General features: G+C 40.8%; 1 protein-coding gene across 3 annotated transcripts in view; it reads right to left on the bottom strand.

The window, feature by feature from the left end:
- The window catches only part of MYO5B (myosin VB), a 251,727-nt gene that overhangs the window by 113,697 nt on the left and 117,928 nt on the right, over nt 1-20,102 (bottom strand). For all 3 annotated transcript variants that reach the window (XM_063295830.1, XM_063295833.1, XM_063295832.1), the window contains exons 6-11: nt 15,125-15,268; nt 12,865-12,946; nt 10,974-11,081; nt 10,065-10,174; nt 6,591-6,856; nt 4,031-4,112 (exon numbers count right to left, since the gene is read on the bottom strand). In XM_063295830.1, coding sequence (XP_063151900.1) covers nt 4,031-4,112; nt 6,591-6,856; nt 10,065-10,174; nt 10,974-11,081; nt 12,865-12,946; nt 15,125-15,268 — 792 coding nt within the window. The remainder of the gene's footprint in view (nt 1-4,030; nt 4,113-6,590; nt 6,857-10,064; nt 10,175-10,973; nt 11,082-12,864; nt 12,947-15,124; nt 15,269-20,102) is intronic.

Genomic DNA, 20,102 nt, shown 5'->3' with positions numbered 1-20,102 from the left:
AGGGACTAAAGATGTATTGTTATATGCAGCAGGTCAGTAAGATGAATTATGTAACATTTCTACACTTTTATCTGAATTCAACCAAGCAACTGTCCGTATTCAAACATTTTGCATCTGAATCTGCAGGTGACACAAATTCAAAGGAAGTATAGTAGGGAAATTTTGAATGATTAAAATGAAGTAGGGAAAGAATGCCAAGCAATTCTTTCCAGCCCATTAATAATAGCTCTGCTTTGGGTCACATGACCAGGAGAGAGGCAGGAGGGGGACTTAGAATGGAGGAGTCAGCAATGGACAGTAAATGCCACCACATGCCATCTAGACCCGTGTCCCTCCTGGCTAGTAAAAGCAGGCCGGGAGGTCACATGTGGTTGGGTCCATGCAATGGTTAATATATCCTTGGGAGAGGGGGTGTTTCCGGCGGCCTTTAAAGAGGCGTTGGTACACCCCCTCCTCAAGAAGCCATCGCTGGACCCTACTGTCCTGGACAATTTTCGTCCAGTCTCCGACCTCCCCTTTCTGGGGAAGGTGGTTGAGAAAGTGGTGGCTTTGCAGCTCCAGAGGGTCCTGGAGGAAACAGATTATCTAGACCCCTTTCAGTCAGGTTTCAGGCCCGGTTATGGGATGGAAACTGCATTGGTCGCACTTATGGATGATCTCTGGCAGGAGCGGGATGGTGGCAGTGCATCCATCCTTGCTCTCTTTGATCTCTCAGCAGCCTTCGATACCATCAACCATGGTATCCTTTTGGGGTGGCTCAGGGAGTTGGGGGTGGGTGGCATAGTCTTACACTGGTTCACCTCCTTCCTCCAGGGCCAATCCCAGTCGGTGTTGATAGGGGAGGAGAGATCGGCCCCTTGGCCCCTTCTTTGTGGGTTGCCACAGGGATCAGTACTCTCCCCTCTCCTTTTTAACACCTACATAAAACCGCTGGGTGAGATCATCCGTCACCATGGGATGAGGTATCATCAGTATGCTGATGATACTCAATTGTATATCTCCATCCCGGGTGAAGTAAGTGATGCCGTGACCGCCCTCTCCGAGTGTCTGGGGGCTGTGGGGGCCTGGATGGGGAACAACAGGCTTCAACTGAACCCTGGTAAGACCAAGTGGCTGTGGGTTAATGGTTCTTCTGTATCCGGGACATTAACATCTCTGGTTCTGGATGGGGTTGCACTGCCCCAGACAGACCCGGTGCGTAACTTGGGGGTCCTCCTGGACTCACGGCTCCTGCTCGAAGAGCAGGTGGCAGCCGTGGCCAGGAGAGCTTTTGTGCAGCTACGTGCTGTGCACCAGTTACACCCCTTCCTGGACTGGGAGGTCCTTCGAATAGTCACTCATGCCCTTGTTATCTCTCAGATAGACTATTGCAATGCGCTCTACATGGGGCTACCCTTGAAAAGTATCCGGAAGCTTCAGCTGGTCCAGAATGCAGCTGCGTGAGCTGTTTTGGGTGCCTCTAGAAGGGCACATGTAACACCACTGCTGCGCGAGCTGCATTGGGTACCAGTTTGCTTCCGGGTCCAATTCAAGGTGTTGGTTATTACCTTTAAAGCCCTACATGGCATGGGGTCAGGTTACCTGAGGGACCACCTCTTCCCCATTACATCAACCCATCCCACTCGATTGTGCAGAGAGGGCATGCTACGGACCCCATCTGTAAAAGAATTTCATCTGGTGGGGTCCAGGAAGCAGGCCTTCTCCGCAGTAGCTCCCGCCCTGTGGAACATGCTGCCCCCGCCCCAGGGGTGAGATTGGCCCCATCACTCCTGGCCTTTCGGCGGAGTCTGAAGACCTGGTTCTGCCACCTCGCTTGGGGTGGAGAGGGGAATAGAGCTACATGGGGATGGTTGTTATAGACCACTCCTCCCACACTTGGACTGTTTTAGATGCTTCACCACTTGGATTTTTTATTTTTTATTCTTTATTCTTTATTTATATTTATATTATTTTTTACTGTATTTTACTTTTTGTATTATTGTGATGGTTTTAATTGATTGTTGTAATCCACCCAGAGTCCTCCGACAGGAGGAGATGGGCGGGGATAAATTAGATAGATCGATAGATCAATAGATAGATGTTTTGAGCCCCTGCCCACCTGCCTCTCCCATAGGGATGCATGGGGGAGTTGGAGATGATGCTTCTCTGCAGACCCCACCTTAATCCAGCCCCCATTAAAGCTTGATCTTTCATTTGCTGCTGTCTCTCTGTACACCAAATCTGATCCGGTTCTGTTCTATTTTCAGAGTGTTATCCTGCCGACAGACAGCATCCCAAGCTCTTTTACAAAATTTCTTTCCAACTTCCTGGAAAAAGGAGCCCAAAGAACTCCAAAATAATCTTATCCGACTGGATGAATCAATATTCAAGATATGGCAAATTAAGTTAAATAAATAAATATACAGTGGGATCCATCCATCCATCCCGCAGTGCTCCTAGCTAGATCTGGCCCATTTTCAAACTCAGCCTTGCTTTTGCTTGGTTCTCTCCGCACACCAAATTGGAGAGCAAGTGGGATGTAGTGGTTAAGGTCTTAGACCAGGACTGGGGAGGCCCTGCTTCTAATCTACCCTCAGCTACGAAAACTCAATGGGTGACTTTTGAGTCTTTCGACCCAACCTGCTATACAGGTTGTTGTTACATGGCTAAAACAGAGAGATTCCCATGTAAACTACCCTGAGCTCCAAAAGAAAAGGAAGAATGTAAAACTAACAAATGATAACGTCAGGACTTAAAAGAGTAAGTCCCTAACCCTTTGTTAGGAAGGAAACATTGGAATAAACAAATATTTTATAATGTGTAACACATGGGGATAGAGAAAGGGAGAATCAAGAGGGACAAACTCAGATATTTACATCCAGATTGGAGCTGAATAGACTATTTCTGGTGTCTTAGATTTGACCCTCAAAGGTTGAGTGGTCTCTGCAAAGCCCTAATATATAGACAAGTTCAATTTCAGAGACGAGGGATTATATACTGCATTCCAGTAAATGCAAAAAAATAAAATAAAAATCAAAGTCATGCATGAAAACTACTTTATATATAAGGATAGGAATATTAACAATTTGAGATCATGCATGAGTAATAGCTGAACTGCAATTGCGGTAACACGAACCACTTCCAAGGATATGAAGACATAATGTATTAGGCTATTAAGAAAACAAGCAGTGGCAAACAGAATTTTTGCAAGGATTGATGAATATTTTAAAATAAAGATTTCACTCTCTCTGTCAATCAGATACAATACGCATTGCTATGAAAAATGCCTTTAGGGACATTTTAATTAATGTGGGCAGAGTCAATAGAAAGCAAAATGAGTTAGTTCATAGAAAATTATTGTAGTCTTTAAAAAAAACACTAGAAACTATTCAAAAAGCCACAGGCAATGCAATAACCTATAGAACTTTGGACAGTGGAAAAACCAGATATCTTGAAGATATGCAGAACACTGTCTCTTACTGGGAATATAGGGGTAAGGATTTTATTTTAGTCTTTTAAAAAAGGAATTGGAGTGCAACATTTACAAATCTCCCTTTTCCTAATTAAATTAAAGGAAATTTAATTTCCTTTTTCAGGGTCTCCCAATGCTGTTTACTTTAGTAAAAGCTGAGGAATTCTCAAGAGTTATATTAAAGGAAAATATCTAGCTTGCTCATAAACTTATTATATAGTTAGATAACACAAATATATTGGGATTCCTAATCTGAAATATTATTTAAAAGGATTTCAGCTGAGACGTTTGGGTCCTACTGCAAATCAACACATTTTCACAGTGGGTTCTCATGACACTCTGGTCAACAGGTTCATCAAAATTTTATTTGCTTTTTAATAGCAGTTCTATGTAATAGAGGGGCCCCTTTTAGAAGACAAACTTCATCAACATGTTGGGCCAAAAAAAAATTATTCCTATATGTTATCCATTTATTGCATTCTTAAAATATTTTAGTCAAGGCACAGCCAATTTTGGATGCCTTTCAATCCTTTGGCCCACCCCCAAAGTCGCTAAAACAAATTTGACAACCCAAATTACCAAGTTGAACTGCTGCTGTAATTTTTCATTGGCATAGTTGATGCAGAATTGTTCAAAGCTATTATATTCAAAGGTTTCAAACCTGCAAAACAAAATAATATTCTTAGATAAAGGCTTCAAAGAATAGTTTCTAAAAAAACCCATTAATATTTACAGATTAATTATCGTACTATTTTTATAAACCACCATGGGAATCTGTTTGGAAAGAGTTATTAAAATGAGGTCAATAAATAAAAATTACTTCCAGTTTGGAAATACAGTGAGAACTTAACCCAGCTTTCCCAATCCAGCAACCTACAGATGCAGACAGCCATCACAGGATGCAATTCTGGAAGCTGTAATTCCAACACATTGGAGAACATTGTATTAGAGAAGAAAGATTTCAGCTAATGTTTTCACCAATTCCATCACACATTGTTTCTTGGAAGCGTACCCTAATTCCAAACACCACTGGCTCGAACCATCTCTCCCTGGGTCACAGGAACCACAATTTTAAATTTCTCACTATGACAGAATCAAGGGCATTGGGGAAAATTTTAAGTGCTTCTCAACCTTCTAACAATGTTACCATATGAAGTCCAATCCTGGAATGAACTATTTGCCAACACATCCCTTATGTGCATTTCACTTTTTCCCCAGTTAAAAAAAAAATACAGCATTTCAAGGCAACTGCACAACTCCATCAAAAATATCTTATGAGCCAAGTTTGAATAGATTTTTTTTATTTTGGCCTGATAAAATCCTGAGCAAGATTTATAGATAAATAATACCTGTGGATACAAAAGAAATTATGAAGAATCAAAAGGAAAAAAATGAGATTCTTTCCATTCAACTAAGATTATCAGAAGATAAAAGCTTAACTAACAGTCTGCTTTCACTGGACCCTATAGATAAAGGGCTTAAAATAGCTTTGCATTGTCATTTTTAGGACAGTCACATGTAACTCTACATTTTTATTTAATACCGGCACATTCACTTAAAACATCCTCCCTTTTTTTTCAATTTTATCAGATTACGTACTCTTCTGTCCTCAAGTGTAACAGCTTAACTATAACCAACCAAGGAAACTGAAAGCTTAAGATAATACCATTAACTTTTATGGTTTGTAAGCATGTTGCTGTGATGGAAATCCAATCCCCTATTTTGAAGTCGATTAACAAAATGTCTTTCCTGAGATACAGTTTAATACGCTTGCCTTGCATTCTTCTTAACAACAACTTTGATTCTGGCTTTTCTTTAATGGATCTGATTCCTGTCTGCCATCAAATAAGTAGGAATTCAATTGCTTCCCTCTACTGTATGAAATCAAGCACCCAGAGAAACACCCAGAGATCCTGACGTAACTCTTCCCGAGGTCACTCATCTGAATCACACTGTGCCCTTAGAATCCGGATCTCAGCAAACAAAACACAAGCTTTTTTCCTATCAAATGGCATCAGCAAATGTTTGTGTGTCATGCTGACAGGGGAGGGAAAGGGGAATTCTCTGCAAGGATACATCATGGAATGGCACTGCCTATGCCCAGGAATGAGAATCAGCATTTGAAAAATAGTGAAGCACTAAAACAGATGCAATGTCTCCCTTGCATCAAGAGGATGAGAATGCATCAAGGATGCCGTGCTTCAACATCCTCACTATGAATAGGTACATATCTCTTGGATTCTGTGCCTATCCTCTTTTCCTTTCCATAAATCTAACTAACGCAACTGGGGGAACCTAGCTTTCTTGGCTATGAGTGGCTGTTAGGGGCTTGATGCATCATTTGGTCTTATCATCGTTCTCCTCAAGAGCTTCCTGAGCTCTGAATCCTGCTTCACCTATCAAGCAACAACTGGAACCATTTAGGCAAGCTCATAACAATCCAAGAACTCTTGATAAATAATCTGTATTAAAGCCATAGATTTTTTAGGAAGCCATAACCAAAGAATTGGAGCAACTTGCGGTATTTCCAAGAGCAAGAACCTATATTTTAAACAATAGTCAAATGCTTTTGTGCCTCTTTGTTTCCACCCTACGTAACAGACTATCCGGCCCCTTCTGCTATGTGGGACCATTTCCATCCATCTCTTCTTTTTGCAACAGTCACATCTGCTGCTATCATGTTGATTTTCACTGCCTGTGTGAGAACCGAGTCTCACACTCCTGACACTGGAGGCAGGACACAATAGAGCAATCTCTATGATCACAGCACAGTGTATTGCACACCAAAAGATACTTAAGCACCTCCATGGAAGTTGTTCAGCCTTCAGAAAGCATCACAGAAGTCAGTTTGTCTCTAGCTCTGCTTTACAGAATTTGAAAACAGCAACACGCCCACAAATTCCCTTTGATGCCCTTTGTGCCAGCATCTGAGACTCCTCCCAGGGAATGCTATGCAAATTGCAAGGGTTATTCCTATGCTCTGGCAAGTAAGAGGAAACAGCCACACCTCAGCTCATTAAACTCCACTGCCTAGAGACTGCCCTGCCAAGCAAGAAATACCCAGGAATGCCAGTGCTGCTCCTAGCAAATGAAAGCAAAGGTCTGAAAGGAACAGAATCCCGAAAAGCTTGCTGCTCACCCATAAATGTCCAGCACGCCAATAAAGGAATGCTGCTTGGCCGTCGTGTACAAGGCCTTGTTGATATGCTGCACAATCCAGTTGAACAGCTGAGCATAGATGTGCTTGGCTAGCGCATTCCTGGCATTAACGGCTTGTTGGAGGGACATATTCTTGGTGTAGGTTTCCGAAGTGGTGACCAGCTTCCGATGGCAAAGCCAGTGCTCCATCTGGCTGTGCTCCACTCCCAGCAATCTGCAAAAATGATGCAGGTGTTCATCTTGGTTCTAGGATATAAAGAAAGACACCTGATTCAGCAAAGCACACAACAGAGGTAGATGTCGCTAGAGGGCAAAAATCCATGCAGCCTTCTAATTCACTAGTGCACGGTTTCTCAACCAGGGTTCCATGGATCCCTAGGGTTCCATGAGAGGTCACTAGGGGTTCCCTGGGAGATCATGATTTATTTAAAAAATTATTTCAAATTCGGGCACATTAAAACAGTAAGTTTCATTCTTTTTTGGTTAAGAACACTGTTAATGTATACATACAGGCCTACACATGAAACAAATATTGTAATTTTCTAACTTCTGACCTATATTTGAGCCTGAATGTGCAGGGGTTCCCCAAGGCCTGAAAAATATTTCAAGGGTTCCTCCCAAAAGTTGAGAAAAGCTGCACTAGTTGGTTGTGTGGAAACCTTTGGTTGTCTACTCAATACTGCCTTCCTGGGCTGCTATTTCAAGCTTTGTTAATTTGCAGTGATGAGGGTACCAACATCCAACTTGTAAAATATTGGGCTCCTTCACCACAACGTTGCTACTACTATAACCAGCCACAGGCATGTCCTATACTGTTAACTCACGCTAAACATAAGCTAGACAAGTTTTTCTCCGGATCTCTGGGTAATTACAATAATGTAGATGAAGACTGGATTTTGACTTGGACTGTTCTTTCTTTTTCTTCTTAGTATTTTTCCTGCAGGTGCAGGGTTCACTTTTTCTGATCAATCAAATGTTGATCCGTTGGTTGCGACAGGAATTGACCGACCGGCTTGTAACCCGAGCCTGATGTTGTCTGACTTCGTTTAACAATATGAAAACCAAAAGCTCTTTCCCTTCATTTAGTCAAAATGAATACAAGCCACAGGAAAGGAGCAAGGTTATTCTGATGCAAAACATCTGACCAAGTATCAGAGGTTGGCAACATAAGGCCTACAGGTGCCTTGGCAATCAAAACACCCAGATAGCACACCTCTAGTTGTCCAGCAATTAAAACTACTACTACTACTACTACTACTACTACTACTATTATTATTATTATTATTATTTCTTCTTCAAGTCAGTGTTGATTCCTGGTGACTGCTGGATTAACCTCTGCAGTTTTCTTGGCAAGATTTCAAAAGTAGTTTGCCACTGCTTGCTTCCTAGGGTGGAGGGTTTTTGAGGGAGAGTGACTGTCCCAAGGCCACCCAGCTGGTTTGTGCCCAAGGCAGGACTAGAACTGATGGTCTCCCAGTTTCTAACCTGGTGCCTTAACCCTACACCAAACTGGGTCTCCATTATTATTTTAAAAAATAAAAATAAAAAAGAACCACCATTTTTCAAACTGCCAAATCTCACAAGATCTCCATATTTCTCATGAGACAATGCAAGAAACTTTATGAGATTTTGATTATTTTGTTAACTATTACTTTTAACATGCAGTATATGTGGGGGAGGGGGAGGTTGAAAATTGCACAACTGTGCACATGGTTGAAAAAGCTGATGAATCTTCTGCACCCAGGAGAATCCTGTTCCGTAATTGTAGCACTGAGAATCCCCATTTATTGCACTAAAATTGTGTTGGGATTACTAGTCTAAGAAGTCTCCACTAGGACATAGCTGTTATGCTGGCAATTCTCAACCAAAGCAAAGGATCCCCAGGAGATTGTATTGTGCAAGGAATGTCAACTGTAGAAAGCTGTTCTCTTCTCTACATCCCCATATTTTGCTACGTTTTGCTGATTAAATAAGTTAGCAGACAGATCAACCATCAAGAACCATGCACGCATTTCAATTAAATAACAGCAACATCATTAAGGACAGCAATACTTTGCAAGAAGATTTGCTTATGGTCTCATTATGTCCAAGCCTTAGAATTAAAAATAGTCCACTGCGTTATCTCTTAAGGATCTGCAGCAACATTGCAAAGCAGGTTTTAATATTTTAATTAGAAAAAAGAAAACACTTCAGCTGAGGACTATGGAAACGCATCATAGATTAATCAGAAATGGTATCACATTTTATTTAGTTAGTACAGGGGTGGGCTGAGTGAATGGATGAGGGCTTTGCTCTTCAGGATCTCATTTAACGTATTTTGGGAAAGTGAAAAGCAAAGTGGACACAGCAAAAGGTGGATTACACCCTGTGGGTGGATGCCAGATTTCTCCCTGGCCTTTGGGGGAGAAACTTGGATGGGTTTGTTTTTTAAACTATTTGAAGCCCACTTTAGATAACACATTACAATATAGCTTCTTTGTGTTCCCCACCTTAGAAGGATAGGAAAATTTCTTGCTGAATTCGGGATTGGAAGGAACTACAGAAACACTTTTAGAAATGCTATTTTAAAAAATGCTGTTATTCATATAAGGCTTGAAGTTTGCTTATATACAAAGATGTTTCAGTCTAAGAAGAAATGGATGCATCGGATTCAAACAGTAACTCATAAAGTTGTCATTAAATGCAGTGATGGGAATTAAGACAGATCTTATCCTTGGAGCACAACTATCTCAGGAAAGACTAGAAAGCAAAAATCTCCTGTTTTCTTAAAGCTTTCTGCCTATTTTCCTTTGGTTTGTCTAAGTTATCTTTCCCAGTTCACCTGTACGGGGCCTCTTTCTTTTTCTTCTTAAATCAAGTTCAGATCCTACCTATGAAACATTTGGCCAGACTTCAGCCAGCATGGCCAATTGTCCGATCATCACAGCTGTAGTCCAAACAACAACGGGCGACCAATGATTGATTAAGTGAGACAATAACAACAACAATATCCCACCTTTATTCTGTACAATTCAAGTGGGCATGCATAATTCTCCTGCCTGTTTTCCCCACAACACTCCCCCTTTGAGATGGGTTGGGCTGAGTGAGAGGGACTGGTCCAAAGTCACCCAGCCAGCACTCATGCCTGAGGGAGGACCACAACTGACAGTCTCCTGGTTTCTAGGCCAGCACCTTAACCCTTACACCAATCTGGCACATAAATGACTAGTGGCTAAGATGTGAATGCCCTATTAGATGAGTGGAGAACCTGCATGCTGATGGATTGCCCAAGAATTCCAGCCAACCCTGGGCAAGGACATTGAATGACACTGGTAGTTATAGTGCACCATCATCTGGGACCACAAGTTTCTTGTTCCTGCTGCTGTATTTGCCATCATATTTCGTTACATTCAAGTTTGGTCACCTGGTCCATCTTTGATGCACAGAGCACCTCATATGCCAACTAAAGACTTACCAATATACTACAGGATTCTCCATCACGTTCAGATTGAAAATCCACATTTCCAAGGTGTAGGATGGCAGCAAGTATTTTAAAAATGGTCATCTGATAGGACTCCTTTACTCCTGAAAAACATAATTGATATCCAATTTTCAAGTGTCTGAATAACAACTGCCAGCAGCCCCAGCAAGCATGATGTACGGTGAGGGATGCTGGAAACAAAATCTGGACCATCATGGATTGCCCATCCCTGCTCAAAAAAACACCACAATTTAGACAAAAAGAAGTTGCCTTCTCTTTAAGTCCTTACATTCCCATTTTAGCACCTGTATAGTGATTGACAACACAAGAAACTACAATCTGAATGAAGCGACAAAAAGAAATTACACCATAGCAAAAGGCCAAGAAAATGTCTTCACAGAGCATACAACCACATTCATGTGCATACACACTCACAGAGTTTTTAAACACCATACAATTGGTAGTAAGAAACTCTATCCCAAAAGCAGCATTACCTAAGATTTATCTTCTAACCTCATGCCTGCTCTCTGCGGATTCTGCCAATATTTATATTGAAAATAACATTAAATATGTGCAGCCTACCAAGTAGACCAATTGCTTAATTAAAATGGTAACCTATAAAAGTCTAAGCAAAACCTACTGGGCAGCATTCAGAAATATCTCCAAGGTTTACACCGGTGTTTTTCAAACTGGGCAACTTTAAGACGTGTGGACTTCAACTCTCAGAATTTCCCAGCCAGCATGCTGGGAGTTGAAGTCCACACGTCTTAAAGTTGCTAAGTTTGAAAAACTTTACACTATCCTGTAAAGTTCCTGAAGAGTTATTCTAAGTCTCTGCAAAGGATAGTTGTATCAACAACACATTTTCCCAGGAAGCAGCCCACGTTGTTATGAAACCCTTACCAAGCAGGGTGAAAGCTTGCCTTGTTTTCTCAAAATCATCTGCATCATCCACTCCTTCAAGGGAGGTGTCTCCTCCCAAAGATGTATAGAAAAAATCTTTGGCATCCACTAAAAGAGAAAGAACAGCAAAAGCAAGTTAGGGGGGGAAAAGCTTGCCCAACTGCTAACTCACACATATAACGGGATACAGTTCATACCTCTACTTGGCAGCTAACACTACATGCAACCCTTTTCATACTGTTTCATACAACTTAGAACACTCTCTCCATAGCTGAAAATGCTGATGTCACAGCTCAGGTATTCAATCTAACAGGACCAAGAGGAGTATGATCCCCCATCTAAGTTCTGACAAGAACATTAAGCAGAGAACCAATGCTGTTTGTTCCGTCATGGGGCTTGAATCCTGACTGTCAGAGATCCAGATAATCCATTTCCTCTAGGGTCCTCTGTAGATAGACACCACCTTCACAATAACCTTCACATAAAAAGGGGAATTTGAAAACTGGACAAAAGGTGTAGAAAAAAGCCAGATCCAGGGAGAGCTTCTTCCGGTTTTACGAAGGTGGCACTACAGTTTCCATTAAAGAAACACTGACCACCTTTTGAATCTAACCATTCAGACCCATTTGGTTGCTTGAAAGAGCCAGGAGAGACGTGGATCTAGTCCACTGGTGGCAGAATTCATATTACAGAGGATCCTGCCCACTTCCTCAGGCTTCACAAGCTCAGAGAAAACCAGATGGGATCAGAAAACATCACCTCATTCATCACAGAGGACTCTGTCATCTTTCCTAAAATGGCTTGGGTAAGTCTGAACCTTGAACCCACAAGGCAAGAAGCTGTGCACACAATAAGCACAGAGAAATGATGCATCACACAGGCTCAAACATCAGCTCTTCTCAGGGTTCGGTTAGTCCGTTTCTGGTCTTCCATTACTGTCATTTGAGGGAGCTTTTTAATCACTTCACCTCCATTAGCTCCTCCGTAAACCAAGGGGTTACCTCTGATTGGTGACTGGGCAGAGGCCTCACAGGAGTGATCTCATCCAGAACTTTGGGTACCTCTGAGTTTCCAAGATCAACCAGATATGAGATGGAACTGCCCACCAAATTGTCAATCACCTGTGGATTCCTTCTGGATCCATTGGACAACCAAGGGGGACCATTCTAAAGGGCCCACTGCCCATGCAGAGGTCCAGGGCATCCATCTGCAGTTTCACAAGGAGGTGCTCTGACTGTGGCAGATGTTTATGTCCTGCATCTACAGATATTCCAAAGTGAAGGTAAAGGTAAAGGTAAAGGTTTCCCTTGACGTAAAGTCCAGTCGTGTCCGACTCTAGGGGGCGGTGCTCATCTCCGTTTCAAAGCCTTGGAGCCGGCGTTGTCATAGACACTTCCGGGTCATGTGGCCAGCATGACTCACGGAACGCCGTTACCTTCCCGCCGAAGCGGTACCAATTAATCTACTCACATTTGCATGTTTTCGAACTGCTTGGTGAGCAGGAGCTGGGACGAGCAACGGGAAGTGAAGACTAGGGCTAATTTGTGGCCAATGATCTGTGTTAGGGCCACAATTACTAGTAACGGGCATATGGATGCCATGGAGAGCATGAACTCACCTGCTAGACCAGTCCTCTTCTCTAGGGCATGGAAACTGAAGTCACCAAAAGCCATCCTGGTGTGAACTCAGAATTGTATTTCAGACTGCAATCTATTTACTTTGCTTCACAGAACCAACTCTGCCACTGTTTGTACAACTTCATCCTTTCTCTAGACACTGTTCTTTTTCTTGGGCATGCTAGGCTCTACAAACTCACTGTTTTTGAAAGTAAAGGAGAATAGAGCTTTTTCATTGTGGAGGCTGAATACTACATGCAAAATAACATACTTACATAGTGAGAGATCTTTCAGTTCTGGAAGACCAGCAGAGGCACACAGCTGATAGAAAATGTGATAGTTTCGCTCATCAGCTGCCTGAGAAATAACATTGGTTTAATTGCAGAGATACAAGCTACAATTTATTAAATATCATTCAGCACACCCCTTTCCCCTTCTCTAGATTTATTCAAACCTCAGATTTCATACACCTCTCCTCAAGGTAAGGATGATCTTTTTTTAAAAGAAATTACTAGCTACAATTAGTTTTAATCTAATGAAACTATGAGATGAGTATTAAACTCATGAGTAGCAAAGAAGCTGGCACTGAAAGAATGGGAAAGTCCAAAACCACTGCCCTTAAAATGCATGAGGGATGTAACGATTATTCCCATTTTATAGCAAAAGAACTCAGACCAGACAGAGGGCCCTCTGAAGTTAAGCTTTACGGGCTGTATGCCTAATCTAGCCTACAGCGCAGAGATTTTCTAGAGGTCTCTTATCCAAGAACTAATTAGATCTGACCCTGCTTAGTTTTTTGAATTCAACATGTCTGTTCTAATTAGGATCTAAATGGAGATGTCATGCATGTAATCTTAACCGCAAATGGAGAAAGGGGAGATGATAAAGGAAAAAAAATACAATGCTCAAACATTGGGTCATACACAAATCACTCAACTGACTCAGATTTAAGTTTCAGGTCCAGCTGGTTTTAAAAACTATTCCACCCCTGCCAAGATTTTCACTGCTAAGGAGGACCTTGTAGATTCTAAATCATAATTGCCAATGTTCATGTACCTCAGGAATTGTGGACTAGTACATACCCTGTCAACCGGAATGTGCACATCTGCCAAATCATTCAAAGTAGAGATGATTCAAATAAAACTAGAAGTCTTCTCCCCAGCACTTTACTGACTTCCTCTGTTCAGTTTTTTTCATGTGAAACATCTTCAAACAAGGATCCTACATATCCTATCTCAGGTAGCTAAGACTTGTAAAATGTCTTATTCATACTTCAGGGCACTTATAATTCATGATCTTCTCCTCTCATCTAGTGAATATGGAGTGCACAAGTCTGAGATTAGTGCCAGCTTCTTTCTCTAAAACTATAGTTTGTTATATTTGAATAAGACAATAGTTGTAACCTCCTCACTGAGATACAGGTAGTCCTTGCTTAAAAACCATTCATTTAGTGATGGTTCAGATTTACAACAGTGCTGAAAAAACCCGTTACAACCGGTCCTCAAACTTACGACCATCGCCGTGTTCCCACGGTCACATGATCACAATTTGGGCACTTGGAAACCAGTTTGTATTTATCGCCATCGCAGCATCCCATGCTCACATGATCACCATTTTTGACCTTCCTGGCCAGCTTCTGGCAAGCAAAATCATGATTCACTTAATGACCATGTGGGTCACTTAACACCCACAGTGATTCACTTAATGACCACCACAAAAAAGGTCATAAAATCAGGTTGGATTTGCTTAACGACTGCTTTGCTTAGCAACCAAAATTCCAGTCCCAATTGTGGTTGTTAAGCGAGGACTACCTGTATAGAGGGCCCCTATCCTTCTTGCCTCCCAGAAGGCTGTTATGTCCTGGCTCTTCCCTCAAGCATTGGGTTAGGATGGGAGATGAACCCAGCATTTTTTGGTGATTTTCTAGAGAGGGTACTATTATGATGTGGGTGATGTGTTAAAGAGTTTTATGAGTTTTTTTTATTATTTGTTGAGTTGTTTATTAGCCACCTAGGGTTGTTTTCTACAAGCTAGGCAGCCATCTAGGCATATATAAATTGAATGAATGAATAAATAAATAAATTCTTTTTCAATTAATTAAATAAATAAATAAAAGATGGGCATTATCAGATGCCAACTGCCATCGGTGACATATATCCCCTCTGGAAAAGAATTACATTTCCAAAGCGACAAAAAAGGTAAATATTTAAATATAAAACAGAAAGCAATAGAAGAAAAAGAGACCAGCAGTGCTGAATACAAAAGACCTGGTTTTGCCGCCTTGCCTGGGATGGGAAGGGCAATAGCTCTTCCTGGGGGTGGCTGGTGATGTAGAGTTCTCCCAACAGAATGGAAATCTCCCACTTGGATTTTATATTTATATTTTTATTATTTTAATATTGGTGATTTTATGATGTTAGGTTTTAAGGTGAATTTTATTGTAAACTGCCCAGAGTCCCCCTTTTAGGGGGAGATGGGCGGTGACAGAAATGTGAATAAATAAATAAATAAATAAATAATGATAAATAAACTAACCTGGAATACAACTCTTGATTTCTCAAGCAGATACGTCCTCATGTTGGCACCAATGATACGGTATCTTTTATCAAAGCCAATCTGAATGTATTTCCCAAAGCGGCTGCTGTTGTCATTCCTGGTTGTTTTTGCATTACCAATTGCCTTTATGAAATTAATAAAATATTAGAAATACAGTTTCTTTTTGTAACAATGTTCATTCATCTCACAGGTACACTTCATAAGTAGTTGCATATAAATAAAAAAATTGTTATGTTAAGAGAAAGAGAAAGAGAATGACAGATAGAAGTAGCAACATTTCTTGAAGATTAAGTGGTACACTCTTGAACAAGATCATAAAGTATCCATTAACCGTAACCCCTTTACCCCTGAAAGAGAAACTAACACTGATCTATTTTAAAAGCTTGTTTTAGAGTGTAAACAATGAAGATGGCAGTAAACACTTTATAATGTTGATCAGAGTTCGTTAACAGATGAACTTGGTAAATATAATTAACACTCTAGATTACTTAAGATCAGTGTTTTTCAAACTTGGCAACATTAAGATGTGTGGACTTCAATTCCCAGAATTCTGGAGTTGAAGCCCACACATCTTAACGTTGCCAAGTTTGAAAAACACTACTCTAGATGATAGACATTGGATGAAATCTTGGGCTTTGAGTGCTAATGGACAATCAAGAGACTCAAATGATGTGCCCTTATGGGAGCTAACAACCTTCCTCAAAGCTTCAAAATGTCATGAACTAATCTTTCCCAGCCTGGTACCCTCCAGGTAGTACCATTTCCTAAATTGGCTAGGAAATGTGGAGTTGCAGACTATATATATGCAAATATAGAAACATGCAAAGAATGTCATATTGGGGAGCTTTTGGCCACCCAAAAGAGACCATGCTTTTCTTTATACAATGTTAGCTAGTATAATGATGACAACAACAGACCTACATACACATTATAATTTTAAGCAACTTTATGCTCATTACAACTAACACAAAACAGTATTTATCTAGATTAATTTATTTGGAGGCAGGTTTATGCTATAACAGATTGCGGTTTTCAAGCATGGCACAGAAGTTGGGTTCACTCATTGTTTATAGAGACAATGTGATTTGTTTGGTTTTGGCTTAGGCTGTGATGTGAATCCAGCCATGGTTGTTTGCAGACCATGGTTTGTGCATCTTGTTTAGACCTAAACAATTGTGTTTTATTCAAACAATCCTGACTTACCATACTAGAGGCAGAAAGTATTGATTACTCTATAGTTCAACTGTGTTTGCTTTCTAAGAGAGCACTGACAGTTACAGCTCTTGATACAACTTCACTGATTTATTACAAAATAACTTTTTTTTACTACATGTACAGTTGGGACAAAGCCCACATATTTGCTTCTTAATAGCTTAGAATTTGAGATAGACTGATCACAGAAAAGCAATTGAATTAAAATGTGCTTCCAAAGGTATTAGTGAAACAGGATGTCCTGCACGCTAAGTGACAAACAATTTATACAAGAACAGAATCTAGCTGTGTACAACCCCTAAAAAATACTAGCCAGAACTAAAATTAATCATAACAACAAACCGGTATAGAAAATGCTTGGTGCCTTATCAAGAATTTACAACTCTGGATCTTAATTTAAGCTTAATGAAGGCATGAATTCTGGTTTTAAAAGTTGATTAGGAGGAAAAGATAATGATGATAAATTCATGCAAATAACCTTCCCCTCATTTTTGCTACCTCATTGGAGGTCTTGAAATATGAACAGGTTTTTTATGCAATACCCACAGGCACAGAGCACTCTTGGTGGGGTGGCAATAAAACTCCTTCGAAAGACACTAGAAAGGGAGGAGCAAAGCTATTAAATTCTCAAGATATAAATATGCCAGATAGTCTCTCTTTTAGTAAAGTTCCTCCATGGAAAGGGTCCCCAGTGGCCGCCATACTATATGCAATGCACTTAAGCTTTCATGTCACCTGCACCCTCTTACTTATTAAGTTGTCACTCAGAACACACACCTCAAAGAACAGGAGGATCAAATGGGGCCTGTGATAGTTGCATTCACGTAGCAAACTAAGCCATAGTTCGTTTTAGCTCTTGTTTGGGAAAACTTTATTGGCTTGCAAAACCTAGGATCCAGCCACAATCTTTCTACCTGTGAATAAAATCATCAAAGACTAAAATTCAAGGAAAGAATTCAAATCCCCCAATAGCATCTGATCTCATTCATGGATGGGATAAAGAAGAAAACTAATTGTTGCTTATACTCCAGATTAGACTGAGATGCTCATGGTCCATCAAAGGGCAATTCAAGGACTATTAGCTACCTTGCATACCATTTTCTAGGGTAAGTTGGGACTTTGGCAGAACCCAACGCTTGGACAGATTTGGGCTGTGCAGTTTCAGATCTGAAAGCAAAAGGGTGCTTTGAAGCACACAAAGAATCCTGCACCCCTCTCTGTATTTCTTTAAAGCAGGTGCATCTCTTCCAAGAATTGCACAGCTACCCTCCATAGCTGCAGCTCAATCCTTAGGAAAGATGTATTAAGTTTAAAGAGTGCAATATGTATTCCTACATACTCCATATCTCCTTTTTGCCTTTGAACTGGAAGGATGCACAGCCATAAATGTATGTAAAAAGATAGGTGCTCCCTCACATACTGACCTTCCCAATTGTCTAAGACTTTAAAGATCACCCCCTTGAATAGGACTGGGAGAGTTTTGGCAGCTTTTTCAACAAGAGAGAAATATGTTTCCGTTCTGATGTTTCCAACCATGCTCTTGGTACTGCATTCTGTATGAGCTGCAGCTTACACAGCATAGTCAAGGATTGCCCTGCATAGTTCATTACGATAGCCCAAAGGTTTTAATTTTCACCTCAAAAATCAAGCCGTGATAGAAAAATCAAATGAAATTAAATTAAGATACTCATCATTGAACATTAGTGTTGTGTTGGCCTCACTGGCTCACATCACCATTTAAGTTTAATTGATTGGCTCCACTGATGCATATGAGATGCCTTTGCACATCTGTGACATGTTTTTAAAAATTACGTGAGTCAGCACAGCCAAATGACAGTGAGAGCAAATAACATAAAAGCTGGCACCGAGACAGAAAACATTTGCAAAAAGGGCTGAAAACTGTCACAAAACTGCTAAGTCTTTTGAAAACTACCCATTGGTAATACTAACTAAAATTCCAGTAAAAGCAAGAAAATACTGCATGCTCCTTGCGAGATTTACCTCCACATGTCTGAGTTACGGTACCAGAATTTGCTCATTCCACTTTCTCAACAACGCCCTTGTAAATTAAAAATCCTGTCATTAGAACCCAATCCCTCTGAAATTGGAGCTTTACACAAGCATTGCATGCAGTCTCAACTTCTGTCATTTGGATAAGATGGTCACTCTCTTAACAGGACAAGGAGGATAAATGCAACCATGTGGTTGCTACAGATTGATTGATCCTCTGCAAATGCTAAAGTAGGTCACAAGAGAGCATCAGGGACACGTATAATGTACTGCTTTGGCTTCTGATAGGTTTCTGGATACAAATCAAAATGCCCTACGTGGATTGGTTCTGGGATATCTTGAGAATCCCCTCCTTTATCTACAACCAACCCATCCTGTATGCTCAGCTTAGGTGGTGTGCTGAGAGTCCACATATGAAGGAAATAAGAGTGGGGGTCCAAACCAATGTTCTGTGATGGCTCCCAACTTGCAGTATAGAGGTCCAACCAGCACCTTCCTTGAAATCTTTCCCTAAGTCTGTGAAGACAGAACTCTTTCACTGGACTTTGGGGACCTAAGTGTGGCTGTCATTAAGCTGGGGTTGGCAAGAAGATTGTATTTTGATTGTTGTGGTGAGAGATTGTGGGGAGGCTAGAAAAGGAATGAAAGTGAACACAGATACAGGCAATCAGGATATGAAGTCCAGTCTGTTGGCAGCTTATCTCATAAACAGCAACACAGGCCAGATGGCAAGAAATCTGGGAGGAAGATTCAGAGAGACTTTGCTTTAATGAACTCAGTGGGAAATTCCTCTTACAATTTTCAACGTTCTGTACTTACTCCAGACTAGCATTAAAGATACATTGCTAAGGTCCATATAATTCTTGCTTCCTTGATCTTGCCTAGCTGAGACCGTTATTTTGACTGATTGTTTTTACTGATCAGTGTTTTAATTGTAGACCTCTTTTAACTGGACTGAAAATCACAGAAAGTCAATTGCTTACATCACTCTATAAATCAATTAATCGATTAACTACATGAGCTAAAGCAGTGTTTCTCAAATTTGGCAACTCTAAGATGTATGAACTTCAGCTCTCAGAATTCCCCACCAGCATATGGGAGTTGAAGTCCACAGATTTTAAAGTTGGCAAGTTTGAAAAACACTGAGCTAAAGAAAGGGAAAAAAGATCAGACAACGGAATAAGTACAGTATTCTGTTAAGGTCTTCCCAGAAGTTTTAATGCTACACAAAAAAGGAAGCAAAACTAACAACTACCCATTACATGATTATGATTTTGTGTTACAAGACAGCATTGGAAATCTGCAAAAGAAACGCAACTGAAAAATGACTGCTTTTCCATTACATTTCTAGAAGTATCTTATGCACAGCCTGGAAAAAAAAGGTCCATTTGTATTCCGTACCATCAGTCTGTTTTTTAAAAAGCTGTAGCCAATACCAGGTTCCATGTTTTTAACTAATTTTAGTACAGATTGCAAACTGGTAGCTGTTCAAATTGGTGGAGCATAGAAGAAACAGGTTGTGTTATCCTGAAATGGAAGGTGGCACGTTCAAAAGCAATTCATGGCTGGGCAAGACATTTTGCTTCCTAGGCTGAAGTACCTTCAGCAAAGGATCGTTACCTTGTCGTGGTGCTGGAGCTTGAGCACCTCAATGATGCCATGAACTAAACCGTGAAGGGCCACCCAAGACGGGAAGGTCATGACAGAGAGGTCAGACTAAACGCGATCCCTGGGG

Source organism: Candoia aspera, chromosome 2, assembly GCF_035149785.1.
Source record: "Candoia aspera isolate rCanAsp1 chromosome 2, rCanAsp1.hap2, whole genome shotgun sequence".
In the NCBI taxonomy this organism is placed as follows: Eukaryota; Metazoa; Chordata; class Lepidosauria; order Squamata; family Boidae; genus Candoia; species Candoia aspera.
Note: the sequence above shows the minus strand (reverse complement) of the source record. Positions and strands in the feature narration are given on the sequence as shown.